We start from the raw sequence: 19,210 nt of genomic DNA, 5'->3' as shown, positions 1-19,210 counted from the left end.
CGAGATCGTGACCTGGCTGAAGTCGGACGCTTAACCGACTGCGCCACCCAGGCGCCCCGAGAATTTGTTTTTGAGTTGGTATTCATGTACATGTTGATTTCCAAAGAAAATTAATTGGCATTATTTGAATCTAAAACCTTTCCACAAATAATTTTGGTGCATAAGAGCATCCATTTAAACTACCATGACCTTCCCAGTTAGAATAGGCTATTCCTGGCACAGAGTAGTCACTGGTTTCATAATCTTCCAGCACAGCATTTTGTTATTGTCGATATGTATGCACTTAAATGAGATGTTCTGTGAATCATAACCATAATTTATACCACTTTACAATAGCAGTTGGAAAATATTTTCTGTAAAACGTCAGATAGTAAATATTTTAGATTTTTCCCATTACAACTACCCAGCTCCATTGTTTAGGCACAAAAGAAGCCATAAGAGTATATGTCTACAAATGATTCTGTCTGTGTTCCAATAAAACTTTATTTACAAAAACCAGTAGTGGACTACATTGCAGGTCATAGCTTGCTGACCCCTCATTTAAAAAATATACAGTAAAGGTGCTACAATCTCAAATAATCCTTTATGTGCATGTTTCATAGAATCAATCTTAGACAAAGGCAAAAGATAATGGGGAGGAAAAAAAGGCCAAAGAAAGAAAAGCCATTAAAAATGTCTAAGTAATATTCTCAGGCTCTTCCTCAAACATACACCTTATATGTATATGTTCATACACATACTTTCTTATCAGAGTGTTCTGCATTATTTTAAAATATCAAATCAAATAATGTAATCTTTTTATATTTGTGCCCAGTAAATATTTGACACCTGTAGTGAACTAAGCTTATTGCTAAGCTAAGAAGTAAATTCCAAATGTAAAATATCTATATTGCAACCTGTTTTAGTTAATAGTATCTAACATATCTATTAAGGTGATTGGCTAATTTGAACAGTATGTGGAAAAACAGACTTCTCAATTAGATAGCCAATTCAACAGATTGATACATTGTGTACAGTAATATTTAGATGCTGTAGCCATGTATCATTCTCATAATACATTAAATTCTAAATAGAATGCTCATGGTGGAGTTTCAAATATCAAAACTTAATTTTAATGAACTAAAAACAAGGTTTTACTTGTTTTACATAGATTTAACTTCTGTACTTTAACTTACTGGGGGATATTTAGTATAACTGCATTGCAATTTTGCTTCAACATTTGTTTTGTGTCTATATATCTATGTATTTTTAACACAAAAATCATTTTAATATTACATAATTGAATTTGTGCTTAGGTGTCCACACATTCTCTTCCATTTCCTTTTCTTCAGCTTTTCTCACTGACCCAAAGAGTAAACATTAAAGATTTGGAATATGGTCTCTTCTTTATTATTAAAATTTCCATTAAATCCCAGGTAGCAATAAATGGTTTTCATAGTCCCATCAACTTCTTATCAGGAGAGTCTCCAGTGGAAGCCACATACAGGGGTAGAAACAGTTTGTTAGGATTGAAAGTAAAACACAAAAACCATGCCCTGGAAGTGTGCTGAGGTGGGAGGAAGAGAGGGGTGGTCAGATTAATAACCAAATGATATAGCATCTGTAATCTAGATAACATGGAGGCCATCATCAAGGTCCAATAGGATGAGGACAAATTGAAGAAGGAAGCCCTGGGCTTGACTTCATTATTTGTTCACAGCAGAAATTACAGTGTTATCTGGCAGGCAGTAGCCCCTAGGGAATCCATCTCACATAACATGGAGAAGATCAGAACAGTGTATCCCGCCAACCCCAACACAGGTTCCAGATAGGCTAGAAGGTAGGTTTTAATAAGCAACCCTCCCCTAAGGGTCTATAGAAACCAAGGACATCCTAACCTACTAATGGGATGTTAAGGGTCTCCTGAGGCAGAAGTGGGCCAAGGTTAGGTCCACACCCTGTTGGAAAGTGAAATGAAACTATTGGCATGCTGCCAAACCAATTCTCAGTAGTTTCAGGGCAAGTGAAGACTATCTAGGAACCTTCAGCAAACAGCTGCCTTAGGTAAAGGAATTATTAATACACAGTTATTCAAGCTAGGAACTGAGCAGGGACTGACACATGGTGATTGTAGGTAATGCAAGAAGCTATGTGCACATGCAACACATAGTGCTTTTTACTTTTCAAAGCATTTTACAATGAATGACAAGTTAATGTATAAACTCCATTAAAACAATAAAAATTTTTTTTCCCTCCCTAGATTGGTCTCACAATTTAAATAATTCATTATATTTGCAACACCATTATTAGCTATTTTCTCAGGGGGCTTTAACATTTCTTTAAAAAAAAACAGTATATTTTTTCAGCCCTGTTTTTCATGTCTTTTTAACTTTAGGATGAAAAAAATTCCTTTCTGTCTCTCTACAGTTGCTAGTCTTCTAACTCCAAGTATTTAGTCACAGTGAATTCATTTAAATATTGGGATAAATTCCACTGTCAGTTGCCACATTTCCTTCAGGGCTCTGCATTTATTTATTTATTAGATTCCCCAAATTGTATGCTTGGTTTAAATAGCTTCGGGGCAAAAATACAATAAAATTGCATTAGTTAAAAATATAACCAGCATCAGCAACATGAAAACATAACAGTAAAACAGCATGAGCATATACATACAAACATAGTCATCATTTTAACACTCCACTGGGACAAGCCATATTACAAAGATAGATTGTGTGCCAAGCCCTGAAGCTTAAGCAGCTAGGGCTCTGGGGAACCACACAGGCCTGGAACTCAGGTTGGAATGGCTATCACAGGCTCCTCAGAGATATGCAGCTCTCCATCCAGGGGAAAATCAACAACTGTTAACAGAAGCAAATTTCATTTGGCAAGGTTAGGGGGAAATAAAACTCCACAATTTTTTTTCTGTGTTTTTTTTTTTTTTTTTTTTGGCACAGAACATCATTTCTAAACATCAACACACGCCCAATCATAACAGACATTAAAAAATAAGTCTGAGGTATTTTTATCTATGTCAGGGAATTGGATGAGACCTGGAAAAGGAAAGAAAATAAAACTGTGTGTGTATATATGTGTGTAATAATCTACTTGACTTTAGTATAAACTTTGAGCTAACGAAATTATATATTGTATTATATATGTAATTGTATCATATATATATATACACACACACACACACACACCCTTGTAAATTTAAAGAATCTTAGATTTTTTTCTTTTTCTATTTATTGTCTAAATGCTTCCCCAAGTGATCTATAAATAATAATGTGTATCTGAGCATATCAGGATCTAGCTGGAGGTCTTTCTGTAATTCCCAGTAGCCTTCAGGCTTAAATCCAAGCCATTCAGCAAAGCATACAGGGCCATTCAAAGTCTAGACCTTGCCCACCTGTCTAGTTTTCTGTTTCTCCCCTCCTCCATGAAAGACTACAGAATTTTAGGAATGATGCTGACTTTGTTCAGAATATCCCATTCTACTTCTCCCCCTGCCCCTGCCTGTCTCTTAATCATGAACAGAACTCTTTTCTTTTCCTCTGTCATAAGAATTCTTCATCTGAAGTCCCCAAGTCCAAGTTAGTTTTATCCTCTGCATGCTCTCATGGTGTTCTCTCCTATAGCACTTAGGACATTGCTTTGTAACTGCCTATGTTGCTTGCCTCCTTGTATACCCATTCTTTTATGATCTTTCCAAGGCAGCAACAATATCTTCCATTTGGCCACCTGAACTCCAAGAGCCACTTATCTGGTTTCCCTTTTTCCACATAAGCCTCATATCTCTCTCTCTCTCTCTCTCTCTCTCTCTTTCTCTCTCTCTCTCTCTTTTTTTTTTTTTTTTTTTTTTTTGCTTTCCACACAGCAACCAGTGAAAGATTTTAATAGTGTAGATTACATTACATCATCACCATTCCTCTGTTGTATAATCTCCAGAAGATAGCTACATATTGAACTGATCTTGCCATGGATGTTGATAAAGCCGTGCAACATCTAACCCCTGCTCATTTTAGCCACCCTTTTTCACTTCCTTCTCTTTCTGTAAAAACAAACATTGTTTCCTGCTTTGTAATCTTTGCATTTGTTATTTCCTCTAACTATCCTCTTTACTCAAACTTGCATGGCTAGCTCTTCCCCTTCATTTTGGTCTCTTCTGAAATATCACCTTTTCAGAGAGACTTCCCTAATCACCCTTGTCAAGACGTTCCCTATACCCAAGTCACTCTTTACAGCAGTCATCAAAGATATTTACTATATATTTTCACCTCTTCCTTTTCCTGGGCACACAGCAAGAATGTACTTCTTGGAAACTTTGTGACTGGTTGGAACCAACTTGATGTGCCTCACCCCCTTCCTCTATAGCATTACTTTGATCCATTTTCTTCACAACGACTACCTAATCTAATTTATGCATCTGTATAACTACTACCTACCTAATCTAATTTATGCATTTGTATAACTATTAATTAAGTGCCTATGCTCCTCTTCCCTCATGTTAGCTCTGTGAGAACAGTAAAGTCTCTCTCTTATGGACTGTTCTATCCTAGTACTTGGAAATATACCTGGTAATTTGCAATACATGTGTTGAAAGAGCAAGTGAAGGAGTGATTGAGGCCAGTATTCTCATTTAAAAAATTATGAAACCAATTTGGTAGATCTCTGCCACTAAGATGTGTGATTGTGGGTAACAATGCTCAAAGTTTTTGATTCCTTGCATCTTTCTTCTTTCCTGATTGGCAACCAATTGAAGAAACAATTCCAAGAAGGCTAGACTACATCATTGGACTTGTAATTTATTGATATTTTCATAAAATATGAAATTTTGCCATGATCTCGCAACAGAATAAAATAAATAGTATATTTTATTAGAGAAGAAATAGGCTGAACAACAGTATTTAAAAAAAAAAAGTAGGGGTGCCTGGGCATCTCAGTCGGTTGAGCGTCGGGCTTCGGCTCAGGTCATGATCTTGCAGTTTGTGAGTTCGAGCCCCGTGTCGGGCTCTGTGCTGACAGCTGGGAGCCTGTATCCTGCTTTGGATTTTGTGTCTCCCTTTCTCTCCGCCCCTCCCTCGCTTGCACTCGGTCTCTCTCTCAAAAATAAACATTAAAAAAAATAAAAAAACAACAAAAAGTAAATGAATTTATAGGCACTTCATAATTATTGTATGGGCTAATTATTTCTTTTTTTCCCTATTCTTAAGCTCTACAAGAAAGAGAAAGGACTTGTAAGAAAGTAGTAATGGTACAGTGGTAAAGAAAGTAGCCTCTAAAGTTTATTTATGTGGGTTCAAATCTCATCTCTGCTGCTTATCTGTATAACTTCCGACATACTTATTGTGGTTTTTGTTTCTGTGAAATGAGGTGCTCTCAAGGCAGTTTTGTTTATTTTTAATCAAAATCAAAAAGAACAGATGAGTGATCCTTTTTTCAATGGGTTTTAATTCATTCTAATATGATTAATTTGAAGCATAAGCAAAATCAAATGCTATATAAGCTACTATTTACATGCAAGGTATATAGAATGGGAATTAAAATTAAAAACAGGAAAGTGTGTAATTGGTTTTAGCATTCCCCTTGGAGTTTGCCATGAGTCAAGAAAAGCTCTGAATCCCTTCCACAGGGGAAAAGATGCATAACAACATAAAGCATCAGGTATAATTTCTGAGATTTTATAAATCCCTAAAGCTTATCCATGGATTTCCTGAATCTACAAACACCAGAATAAGAGATCCTATCCTAGATAGCTTTGTTTTTAATTGAGTCTTAAAGAACATTATGGACATTAATAGATGAAGTATAAACAGGAAGGCAGCCCAGGTTGGGGGGAATTACCTGATCAGGAGGGGGAGGTATACATTAGTGACATGTGTGTAAGCATTATTAAGGGGATAATTGTTTCACCTTTAGATTTGAATGTTTATAATGATGTATTGTATCTCCTTCTCCAGGTAATACCATCATTTTATTTATTTATTTATTTTTTTAATTTTTTTCTTTCAACGTTTATTTATTTCTGGGACAGAGAGAGACAGAGCATGAACGGGGGAGGGGCAGAGAGAGAGGGAGACACAGAATCGGAAACAGGCTCCAGGCTCTGAGCCATCAGCCCAGAGCCCGACGCGGGGCTCAAACTCACGGACCGCGAGATCGTGACCTAGCTGAAGTCGGACGCTTAACCGACTGCGCCACCCAGGCGCCCCTACCATCATTTTAAACTTACTACAATTAGGTGGTTTCTGGTGCCACTTAGTAGATAGTATACTCCCCCGTAGACGTTTAGACATGGATAGTTTAGGAAGAAAAAAAAAGCCTCAGGGAAATATCACATTTGTATTTAGATTTATAAGATAAATGTCTATTTAGAATAAGAAAACAGATGAGTGGATTCATTCATGAAGTACAAATAGATAAACCAAATAATACCAAGCAAAGCAAAGAAAACGCAAATGGAAATGGGAAAAAAAAAAAACAAAAACCAAAAAACAAAAGACCTCAGACAATTAGCAACACACTCTCTCCCTTTCATAGAGTACATTTTGATTTGTGTGACCACAATTTATTTCCAGCTCTAAATGACATTGAGCTAAAAAGCTGAGATTCTATATGTAAAGTTCCCATAGTGCTGGATCACAAATATCCCCTTCTCCCAAAGCAACAATTTGCCTTTTGCAAGTCTCTTTTTTGAATCACATTAATATATATACATTTCTCAGTTTACATAAATCTTCTTGAGAATTTCCCATTACATCATTGAGTTAATGGCTTAACCAGACTCTAAAGAAGTAGATATTTAAAGCCAAATCCGAAACATGTTCAAAAGAATCAAAGCATTACTTTTACAATAATTAATTAAATATAGAATTCCATTCATTATTATTGACATTTTTGAGGCAATATTGCACATGAAGAAATACAAGATGGGAAGAGGAATAGAAATGTGGTGTAGAATTTGGTAATATACTATTTAATTTTATTTAAACTAATGAAGTGTTTCCTCAACTAGGTACTTTTAAATGTAAACTATGTTATTTCTTCTCAAAATGTCTTCCTATTTCACTTTTCTATTTCTTTATTACTTAGCATGCTTATTGTTTCCAGAAATAATCTAAATGATAACCTGGAAAGATGAAAGATTATGAAGACAAAGGACTTTTTTTCAAAGGCAGAAAAAGGATTAGCAATGTAAATAAATCTGAGGTTGAGATTGATCCAAATAAATTCATATATGAAAAATGTTTCATAAATTCTGCTCTAAATTCTATGTAGCTATTGCAAGGAGAGAAACGTGATGAGTTTCAGGATTTTTCATGAATATCCATAAAAAGGACTTACAAAGAAGGAAAACTAATCTGCACAAGAGAATAAAATTAGTGCTAATATTGAAGCAAGAGTGAAATAAAATTTCCCTTACGGGTTCTCACAAGTAGATTCAAAATCAAAAGAAAATATAATTTTCAATCGCCCTACTGTCCACCTACCTCCACCAAGGAAAAAGGTCCACAAGGCAAAATACAATTAAAATGTGTATCTTCATCACTTCATCATAGTAGGAAGCTGTTAATACATATAATATTGACATTATGCATGTACCTATATTAATACATGAAATGTATTAATACATTTATACATGTATACATGTAATTATATGAGCTGCCAGTCTCCAACTCTTTTTTTACAGAATGTAGAAAAATCAATATACCCTACCTTCCATTAATAAGTATTTGGAATCACTGTGTGACAATTACTTGAAATACAACTTTTATACGTTATTGGCTGAGTTCAGACTATAGGTTATAAAATTCAGCTGAGCCAAAGTTTGTGTTTTTTGTTTCAAGTAAGTTTAAGTCATAAGTAAAAGAACCAAAGGCCGTTTCACTGCTGCATCAAAGCTGGCTTCTTCACCATAGAATCACTTAAAGAGCTGAATAGCTCTTGGAACATCATTTGATTTGTCTCCTTTGCTCTTCTTGAATATTGAAATCACATAGGATTCTCAAGTTACCTTTAAAAAGACCTCAAGTTCGAACACTTCACAATAGCTTGTTTATGAGACCTGTCCCAGCATTCTTTACCAATATAGTTGTTAAGCCCTACTGCTAAATGTGCACTCCACAAATATCAAATTAGGTATGGTGGGAGTTTGCTGTATCACATTCCATATATATCTTCCAAATGTGCAGAGACTCTGCCATCTTTATTGTGCGTATGCAAGGAAACATTTTGTTTAATCATGAAGACTCTAGATACCCAAAGTCAGAATGATTTGCATGACTGGAAAAATAGAAAATCTCATTTTGGAAAGGACTTCAAAGCCATCCTAAACTCACGGTCTTCTCTGTAAGTTAGGTGTGAGGAGTATGAGTGTTCTTTGCAGTGGTTACTTTTGAAAAGAAGTCTTACAGGTTTTCTGTTACTTGGAACAGCTATTTTCTACCAAAAGTGCTTCTTTATTCCTGCTTCAGTGGGGCTCATTTTATATATTTTTCTCATTGTTGTTCATTTTTTCAACATTGCTGCTCCAGAAATACTTAAAAAGTAGAGGTAACTCTATTTTGTGCATCTTCATACTATTGTATCACCTGACATATAATTTTTGAAAGTCTTTACATAGAGACTTTATATCATAGAAAATAACAGGGTGAGGGGCGCCTGGGTGGCACAGTCGGTTAAACATCCGACTTCAGCCAGGTCACGATCTCGCGGTCCGTGAGTTCGAGCCCCGCGTCGGGCTCTGGGCTGATGGCTCAGAGCCTGGAGCCTGTTTCCGATTCTGTGTCTCTCTCTCTCTCTGCCCCTCCCCCGTTCATGCTCCGTCTCTCTCTGTCCCAAAAATAAATAAAAACGTTGAAAAAAAAATTAAAAAAAAAAAAAAGAAAATAACAGGGTGTAACAACTAAATTTTGTAGTTAAAATAATTATTTACAGATACCCAATTTATTCCTCACAACACCCCTGCAGGCTTCACTTTCTGGATAAACACATAGTAGTCTAAAAAGATAAACTAACTGCCTTGGTGATATAAATGGTATTGTTATCTTTGACCTCAAGTGAATTTAATGTTAACTCATAACCACATGATTCCGACCAAACCATCTTATTACGTAAGTGATAATTCACCTGAAACTTTTTCAAATTTATCATAATAATATAGATTAATTGCTATTATAGATCTATTGTAGATTAATTGCTGAATATAGCTGTATGAAATACACATGTATTACATTAAAACTTCAGTGTAGAAAAATTTATACTAAAATCTATTTTACAACAGAATGTAGAGATACTGGTTAATATGATATCTCATAATACTAGATATTAATGAAAATTTAAAATACTGCTGAGTATAGTCATATTCAATTGTTAAACAGTTAAACATCCATATAGCCAACATTTATAGTTCCTTATTCTTGCTTAAGCTACCTGGAGAATTTAACCTATGTTTTTAGTCAACAGGTTTTGAGGAATACTGTTATCTGGGAACTGTTGAATTATTAATTGAGAAATTGAACTTGAATGCATAGTACCTCATTAAATTCTTATGTGTCTCTGTTCTAATTCTAGAAGTGAAATCTTATGTCCTAAAGACTTTGTTATTTAGAGTTTTTTGTATGTTTTTTTTTTCAAAATTTTAAATGTTATTCTTCAAAGATATTATTAGTCAGAAAGTACTTATTTTTTGGTTATTTACCTCTTACTAGTCTAAAGGAAGTTGTCTAAAGAAATGTCAAAAGAGCAACCAAAGGTCTTAACATTTAGTATAGAGTGTGAAATGTTTTCCTTTAATAAGCCATAGAGAAAAACCCTTTCAAGATTTCATTCTTGAGTTTCTAATAAAAATCATAACAGAATATCTACATATTATCCCACTTGCTCTTCCTTTTTTCTAATGTATGTGGCACTTTCAGGAATTCTGTGGGAGGCAACAAACATCATTTCCTCTAATTATTAATGTTCCTAAAATGAAATTGAAAATATCGAGAGTATTACAGCTATTAAACAACTAACGTGAAAATACATTGTCTCTGGCATCGTAATATCTGAAAAGAAGAAAAAATGAAAAAAATACCATCGAGGAAAATAATAATTTCTTTCCTATCTTTTCCCTGTTGCCTCTCTCCCCCTCATTTCAATTTAAGAGATTCGCTCTCCTCCTGGTTGTAATGGGAATGAATTTCAGTGCCACCCTGATGGAAATTGCATTCCTGATCTGTGGCGCTGCGATGGGGAAAAAGATTGTGAAGATGGTAGTGACGAAAAAGGCTGCAATGGTACTTTACGATTGTGTGATCACAAAACCAAGTTTTCCTGTCGGAGTACAGGTAAGCAGAATACTGGTTCAGCTTATTCCTTGGGCGTCCTGGAGATAGAATCCTTTTGGCCTATCCTCAATGTATATCTTACCTTCATAAAAAGTGTTCTTGTGTCTCCAGTATGTTTGCTCACATTCTATATGTTAATAATAGCTAACATTTATTCAGAACTATCTACGGGCCTAGCACAGCTCTAAAAAAATGTGTTCTTCATGAACTCATTTCAACATCCCAGTTTACAGTGAAAAAGCTGAAGCCCAGACAAGTTTTTAACATGCTCAAGTTAAAAAAATATGTCAAAAGAGTCAGCATGGCAGAATTGGTATTTGCAACCAAGCAATGAAGATGCAGAGTCTGGGTTTTGAGGCTTCTGAAGGAGGCAAACCCACAGACAGTATTCCTCTTTTTACAGATAAATCCTCAACATAAAATTTGATGAAGATGAATAGAATGGAAAAGCAAAATTATATACATTTATTTTCAACTACAGTAGATTCCTAAATTCAATTGTACCATTGCTAAATTTCAGTAAGACAAAGGTAATGACTTCCATTCAAATCTTTGATTTGTTTTGAAAGTCACTGAAACTTTTATTAATTTTTATGATGTTATTTTATTATTATGACTTTTCCATTTTGTTTTCCCATATATAGTAGGTTCTACCTGACAAAATAAACTAACTTATTTATTTTCCCCTCTATACTAGATGATGAGTTGAAATTTAGAGAAAAAATATATTACAATTAACTGTTGTGGTATAATTCATGAAATGGGTTATATCATCAACAAAATAATCCATGGAAAAAATTCCATGTTATGGGAAATATATTATAGAATCATCTCTGGGATGATGTGAAATTGCTTTTCGAATTGCCTAATCTCTGGATGATTCATTTTGCTCCCTATTATGTATTTCAACCAAAAGGTAGAAATCAAAAGTTATCATAGCTGTGGGTAAGAGAACACTCTGGAAACCATATGACTATGGGCATTTGAAGATATAAAAAGATATGGTGTTTCTTTTTTTGGACACACCTTCTGGTTACAATTAAGCATTCAAGTAAGAAATAAAGAGATAAATGTAAGCTAACATGGGCATCTAGAAATAAATACTCCTGAGGCTCATTGTTAATGAGGGAGTTGTGTTTTCAAAATGGTTACTTTTCTAACAATATTTTTCGCAATTATGTGACTCTTTTCATTTGTTAAAGTAAATATTTTAGTTTTGGGCTTATTGGTTAAAAACTGTGACTTTAAGTTTAGAAATTATCTTTTTGGAGCACACTATATTGATTGAAAATTAATAGATGAATAACTTGTTAAATAATAATGTAGGGAGGAAGAACCTTTTCCTATACCCATATTGGATTCATTGGCTTGGACCCTTTAAATTAGACTGGCCAAGGATAGATTAATAATACAACAAAACCAGAACAAGTTTATTTACACATATATCATACATGCATGTGGGAAAACTCAGTGATGAATGACTGACTCCACAAGATGGTTACAACTTGGGCTTACATAGAAGTTTAGCAAATAACAGTAAATTTGTAGAAAAATGATGAAAGAAACGAAAAGGATTTTGAGTTTATAGGGATGGCAAATTGTAAGCAGGTAAATGTATGGGAGAACTAACAGAAGACAAGGCTAGTTAATAAAGGGTGTGCGTGTCCATTTTGGCACTGATTTTTCTATTTCCTTCATGACAATACACTTCCCTAGAAAAGGATTTATACCAGTCCTCATTTCTCAGAAGTTTATGCTTATAATCAGATAAGGGAAGCTATAGCAATGCTTCTTTCTACATCTGTTGGATCTCAGATGCCTTCACTCAAAATAACGCTTCTGTTAAAATGGCATATTTTGGGGGTAGTATATTTTGATCCCATACACTGGATATCTTTGGAGAATTGAATTCTGAGGGACAATTTTATGTATGTTGTATTGGGATTTGGATTATCCCCTTAATAATGTTTTTAATGAAACATAAACAAATATACGAAATACTTATAAACCAAAATTTAATGAGAAAAAGCAGAACTGAAATAAAATTTATGTTGAATTATCAAAGTATAATATATACTGAAATATAGTATAACATGGCAAATATAGTTGATAATACTGTATTGTATAACTGAAATTTGTTAAAAGGGTAGAACTTAAGTGTCCAAACACACCCACACACACAAATAATAAATAATTTTTAAAAATTAAAGCAAAATGTGAAAGGTAGTAATTTAAGCATTAATTTCTTTCTAATTTAATCTGTGGCTTAAACATGGTAAACCAAAATTTATTCAAACTATTTAAGGAGTCCTAACACAATTATATTTGCATATTTATGAATATTGCATATATTAAAGAGAACTTTAAATATAAGCATTGGATTAAAAATGTATACATGTCTATAATACTTTTGATATTTTTAAAATTTACCTTAATTAAATCATTAGCTTTACAAGCTAATATACCTTTAAACTACCCAAGACACTGAATTCAGGGTCCATATTTATTTTTCAAAGACTTCTAAATGCTAGCTTAAACATTTAAAAGTTTTCCAGGAGGGGCGCCTGGGTGGCGCAGTCGGTTAAGCCTCCGACTTCAGCCAGGTCACGATCTCGCGGTCCGTGAGTTCGAGCCCCGCGTCAGGCTCTGGGCTGATGGCTCAGGGCCTGGAGCCTGTTTCCGATTCTGTGTCTCCCTCTCTCTCTGCCCCTCCCCCGTTCATGCTCTGTCTCTCTCTGTCCCAAAAATAAATAAACGTTGAAAAAAAAAAATTAAAAAAAAAAAAAAGTTTTCCAGGTAATCTATTAACATTTGGTGGTTACAGTGGCTTTTCTTTTATACATAAATTGCCGTATATTAGAGTAAAAATGTAAGCAGATTAATATTACTCTATTCTTATAAAGAAGAGAATGTGAGCTAAATTAAAAGTGCAATATAGTCATTAATATAGAAGAGCTTCTAATTTCAAAGGACCTATTTTTTTAAATGTTTTATTTATTTTTGAGAGAGAGAGAGAGACAGAGTGTGAGTGGGGGAGGGGCAGAGAACTAGAGGGAGACAGAACCGAAAGCAGTCTCCAGGATCTAAGCTCTCAGCACAGAGCCCGACTCAGGGCTTGAACCCAGGAACTGTGAGACAATGACCTGTGTTCAAGTTGGAGTCTTAACTGACTGAGCCACCCACGCGCTCCTCAAAGGACCTATCTTCGCTAAGAACTACACTCTTCCATATTTGGTCCCTCACACCAAGACCAATAAGTTGCAGTTATATTATAGTTAAGCAATCTGGTGGGGAAATTTCATATCTACCTCTTATGGGAAAGAATCTCAGAAATGCATTCTTCACATTGGAAAAAAGAAAAATATGTGATATTATACAATGATGTCAAAGTTAGGGGGATAAGAGGCCCTTTGGTGGTTAGTAAATTTAACCCAAACCTTTCACTTTTAGAAATTCATGTAAGGAACAGCAGAAGTGTATAAAGGTAAATACAAAAAGATTTTCAATGCAACATTTTGTTTTAATAGCTCCCAAACTAGAAATAATGCAATCCCCATCATTAGGGGCACTACTTAATAATTATAGTGCATTCACACAATGAACTACTCTAATGTCATTAAGAAGACATAAGAAAAAATTTCCTAAGGATGAAATTTTAAGTTCACACTTTGAATCCTTTCTCTGATGTTAAAAATACATAAAGATGATGGTAAAATATAATAGGAGAAAATGAGAGAGATTTGGTCTTATTAACAAAATACATCTCTGATGAATTGAAATAAAATATAACAGCAAATGATGGGCTGGATTGAAGCTGGATGCCTGATTGGATTGGATATGGAGACCAGTAGAGATGCACAGGTTAGGTTTAACAGGAAATGAAGTTGGGGACTGGAGCTAGGCTCACTGATGAAAAAAAAGAATTGGAATAGGACTCCCTTACTTTTGAAAGAAGGGGAAAAAATACATCTGGTTGCTTCCTAGGATGGTTACTTAAATGAAGTTGTGTGCCTAGAGAGATGGAAGGCAATCAAGCCAGCCTCTTGCTGGCTGAGAGACTGAAAGTGATAAAAAGACAAATACAAGATGGATTTGTGAACCAAGAGTAGGGGTGGTTATGGAGTGGGCTGAAGTAGAAACAGCAACACCTGTACAGAGTGATAGATAAACACATAAAGTCAGAGAGAAAATTGAGAATTCCTACCCAAGGTGAGATTGAAAAAAAATTATAAAATCCATGAAGAAAACAATCTCTAATAAAACTAGCCATCAAAAATCAATCATGAAATGAATTTACTCAAGATTAAATGAAAACAAGATGTCTAAATGACATATCTTTAAAAAAAAGGGTTTAAAAGAAGTATGTTTGAGATCCTCAGAGAAAAAAAATGGAAAAGAATATCCCTAAAGTGAACAAGAATATACCTATATTTGATTATATATAGGTGTATGATATATTGAAGTAGATATGATGATTAGAATAATTGTAACAGAAAAAGGTGGAAAATGGTACCTATTAGACTTGAGAATGAAATATGTCAACACGGAAATTTTAAAAAATTCTAGGATGGACATAAAGGAAACATTGAAAAAAGAATAATGTACATTTTACCCAGAAAGCATTACAGAAAAAGAGAAAATAAATAAGAAAGAGCAGTTAAGCTATATGTTGAAAGGGCGCTTGGGTGAGTCAATTAATTGTCCAACTTCAGCTCAGGTCATGGTCTCACAACTCCTGGGTTCGAGCCCCAAGCTGGAGTCTGCTGTGGATCCTGTCTCTCTCTGCCCCTCCCCCTGCTCTCTTTCTGAAAAATAAACATTAAAAAATAAATCAAAAAGAAAGGCTACAACAGATACAAGAAAGTCCATGAGACAATATAGGTATTAACAGAAACACACACACACACACAGAATAAGTTTTAGCTAAAGTGAAGAACTTGATTCCTCATAAAGAAGTACATTCAGGCTTCTGAGTAAAATTAACAAACTTAACCCAAACTTCTAGAAGTCATTTTGAAATTGGATATCATCAGATACTGAAGCTACCAGAAAGAATATTAAATTACCTAAGAAAATAGGTAATGCCACAAGAAATGCCACAAGAAAATAGAGTAATAGATGCTGAGGGAAAAACACTTTCAAGCTATTATTCTATACCCAGGTAAAATATTATTGAAGATAATTTAGACATACAAAGTATACTGTATTTTTCCACATTTTTCCACGATTCTCACTAGGAAAATTATTAAAGCAATAAAAATATTGGTATTAGTGAGAAAATGAAGGGATAAGTTTAGGGACCAGAATAAACTGTTGCTGAGACTAACCACAGCAACAACAACAACAAAAAAAAACAAAACAAAACCAAAAAAATTAATTATAAAAATACAATCTTTAATAAATATTTTGAAATGTAAGTATCTTACAGGAAATAATACATTATAAACTTTTATACAGCAAAAATTACAGAAACCACAATGAGAAAACAATATTAGGAACAAATTTTATTCATTTATTCTAACCCATTAAAAATCAAATGGAAGAAAAATAAGCAAGAATTTAGATCTAAGAATGCCTAGAGCAAATTAATAAAAATATAACACTTTTCTTAGAAGTAAAAAAAATACACTTTCTTTTACAAGGCTTATGAAAGATTTTTTGAAATGAGCATTTAGTGTCACAAACATTTAGTGTCACAAACACCTTCAGTAAATTCCAAGAAGTAGAAATTAGGCAGCCAGAATTTCCTGATCTAGTAATTATGAATAGTAAGCAGCCCTTCTATTTGGAAATTTAATAATAAAATAAGGCACTTTTTTATCTTAATTCTAGAAGGAATCAAACTGGAATTGTAGAACTTTTAAAAAATAAAGATCTGTATATATCAGAACATATGGAATATAAATAAAGCATTGCTCAAGGAAAAATTCATAACTTTGTACATTTATATGCAAGTGTCCCAAAACTCAGTGAATTTTTAGCCTTTAACAACTTCAGAAGTATAAAGTTATAAAATCATCAAAAACATCATCTGAAACTTTATTTTTAACATATAGCTAGTTTTGTGAATCTTGAATAATGAATGTTTAAGTCTGTTTCTTGTAGCTTCTAGCAGTGTGCTGAACAACAGGAGCTGAAACAAAAAAAATAGTAACGCTAAAAGGTTATATTCTAAATTTGCAAAATTACATGTAAAAGTCAATTTACAAAAGTATAATAGATTTAGATAAACTTTCAAATAATTTTTATGCTTACAACATTTGTATTTCTAAAGTTATTAAAGGTTAAAACTGCTCTAAGACTTTGAGACACATATTTTTACATTAAAAAATAAAAATAAAAAAACATTTTTAACAATATGTAAGAGAAACAGTATTCACCAATTTCCGTATGTTTTGTTATGTTTCTCTACTCTCTTGCAGTTAGGTTGGGGCCAGGTGACTAGTTCTAACCAATGGACTGTATCACTTCCATGCTAGGGCAGTTAAGCTAAAGTGAGCACCCTCCTGCTCTTTTGCCTCCTATCCCAGTGACCTTTTAAATTATCAGTCTAAAGAGAAAACATGCAGATTTTAGTTTGTTACTGTAGCAAGCTCATCCTAACTAATGCAATAACTAACTCAAGAAGTTAGGACATAGCAACAACACAAACCAAAAGAAAAGAGAAAAACAGATTAAAATTTAAAATTAGAAAAGAAAAACAATAAACAACATAATTTGAAAATTCAAGCCCTAAGTTTTTGAAAGAATAACCAAAATTGCTAATACATTAACTGACCTAATAAAGAAAATACACTGAAAATTCAGTCCATAAATGAGAACTGGAAAATAATCAGAAATGCTGAAAATCATACCAATTAAAGAAACTAGTCAGTGTTTCAGAAATGAATTTTAAAACTTATGTTAATAAAATTGTATATTCAGAAAGTATACATTTCCAAAATTTTGTCTAGAAAGGAAAATCGGGTAATTTATTTTATTACAATAGGAAAAACAATCAAGATCTGTCCCCTTCTCATCATTCTTCCAAAAGCTCCATGTCCAGTTGAATAGTTCTACCAGATATATCTTTTTTTCTAATTTTTAAAATGTTTTTATTTATTTTTGAGACAGAGACAGAGCAGGAGCAGGGGAGGGGCAGAGAGAGGGAGACACAGAATCTGAAGCAGGCTCCAGGCTCTGAGCTGTCAGCACAGAGCCCGACGCGGGGCTCAAACCCATGGACTGTGAGATCATGACCTGAGCTGAAGTCGGAGGCTTAACTGACTGAGCCACCCAGGTGCCCCTACCAAATGTTTCAAGGGACATTGTTCCAATGCTGTTTCATCTCCTCCAGAGCATTTAAAAGAAATAAATCTTTTAAGTTATTCTTTTTAGCAACATAGTATTGGTTTTACAACTCCCCAAAATTATAAAAAGTACCTCCCTACACACAAAAATTACAGACCCTTACTTCCACCATTCTAGATAAAGCATGAGCAAATCCAACAGTATATTAAGTGAATAATTGTCCACACACACACAAAAAAATCTTCCTTTTTAAAAGCAAAAATGGTCTCAAAGTGACGAAGGCAGTTAATATAGAATAAATAGGGGAAATATTTGAAATACAGATCATAACTAATTACATACCCTGATTCTTTGGTATCATTTTTAAAAAGACCAACTACTATAAAAGTTGGCAAAATTCAAAATGAAGTATAAAAGGCTCTTAGACAAGTGAAAAGACAATCACCCTCACCCATCAGAGAGTCAGATCTATATTGGGATTGGATGTTTTTTCAAAAGCAGATTGGTGATTATTAACAAAACCAATAATATCCTATGTTGGTGAGAGTAGATGAAGTAGACACTGATGTCATTGAATATTGATGAACCTCTATGGAAAGTAATTTGGTAATATATCTAGGTGTTAAAATGTGAATACAATTTCACTCACAATGCCACCTCTAAGACTTTATCCTACAAACACACTTAATTCACTGGAGGAGTGACATGTACAAAGATATTCATTTAGATACTATTATTTTAAATATTTAATAAGGGGTTTAATAAGCTTAAGTCAGTAAACATATTACCTGTATACCAAATAATTGACAATTTACAGAACATATTCTCCATACACAAAAGTCAAATTAGAAATCAGCACTCAAAAGACTAGAAAGCCGTGAGTCTGAAAACTAAAATTACACTTCAAAATAATCAACAGATTAATAAAGAAATCTCAATACGTATATGTAAATATTTAGAACTGAATGACATGGGATATACTGTACAGTTAAATTTGTGTGAAAACTCTTTTTCAGCAGACTCAATTTTTAGAAAAGTTTTATGTTCACAGCAAAAGTGAGAGGAAAGAACACATACCCCATGTCATATATAACCCCTGTTATATGCGCCCCATATACCTCCTGTTATTCCTACACATACAGCTTCCTTTACTAACAGTATCCCACCACAGAATGGCTTATTACAGTCGATGAACCTGCATTCTTACACTGACACATCATTATCACCCAAAGACCATAATTTACATTAGGATTTGCTCTTGGTGTTGTACAAACTGTGGATTTTGACAAATGTGCAATGATGTATCATGTGCCCCCAAGGTATCATACAGAATGGTTTCGCTGCCCTAATAATCCTCTGTATTCTGCCTGTTTACACTCCCTTTACCCCAACCCCAGGCAACCACTGATGTTTTTACTTTCTCTGTAGTTTTACTGTTTCTAAATATGATGTAGTTGGGATCATTAGTATATATCCTTTTCAGCCTGGCTTTTTCTTCTTTCACTAAGTAACATGCATTTAATTTTCCTCCATGTCTCTTCATGACTTGAGAGCTCATTTGTTTTTAGCAATGTATAAATTACATTTTCTGGATATACCACAATTTTTTAATC

The 19,210-nt window shown here is 33.9% G+C and overlaps 1 protein-coding gene across 4 annotated transcripts in view; it reads left to right on the top strand.

Moving 5' to 3' along the window:
* LRP1B (LDL receptor related protein 1B) overlaps positions 1-19,210 on the top strand; it is a 1,907,075-nt gene that overhangs the window by 1,226,894 nt on the left and 660,971 nt on the right. For all 4 annotated transcript variants that reach the window (XM_086718488.1, XM_025932005.2, XM_086718489.1 and 1 more), the window contains exon 21: positions 10,125-10,307. In XM_086718488.1, the coding sequence (XP_086574614.1) occupies positions 10,125-10,307 (183 nt within the window). The remainder of the gene's footprint in view (positions 1-10,124; positions 10,308-19,210) is intronic.

This window comes from Puma concolor, chromosome C1 (genome assembly GCF_028749965.1).
Source record: "Puma concolor isolate L17-30 chromosome C1, mPumCon1.1.hap2, whole genome shotgun sequence".
Taxonomy (NCBI): domain Eukaryota; kingdom Metazoa; phylum Chordata; class Mammalia; order Carnivora; family Felidae; genus Puma; species Puma concolor.
Note: the sequence above shows the minus strand (reverse complement) of the source record. Positions and strands in the feature narration are given on the sequence as shown.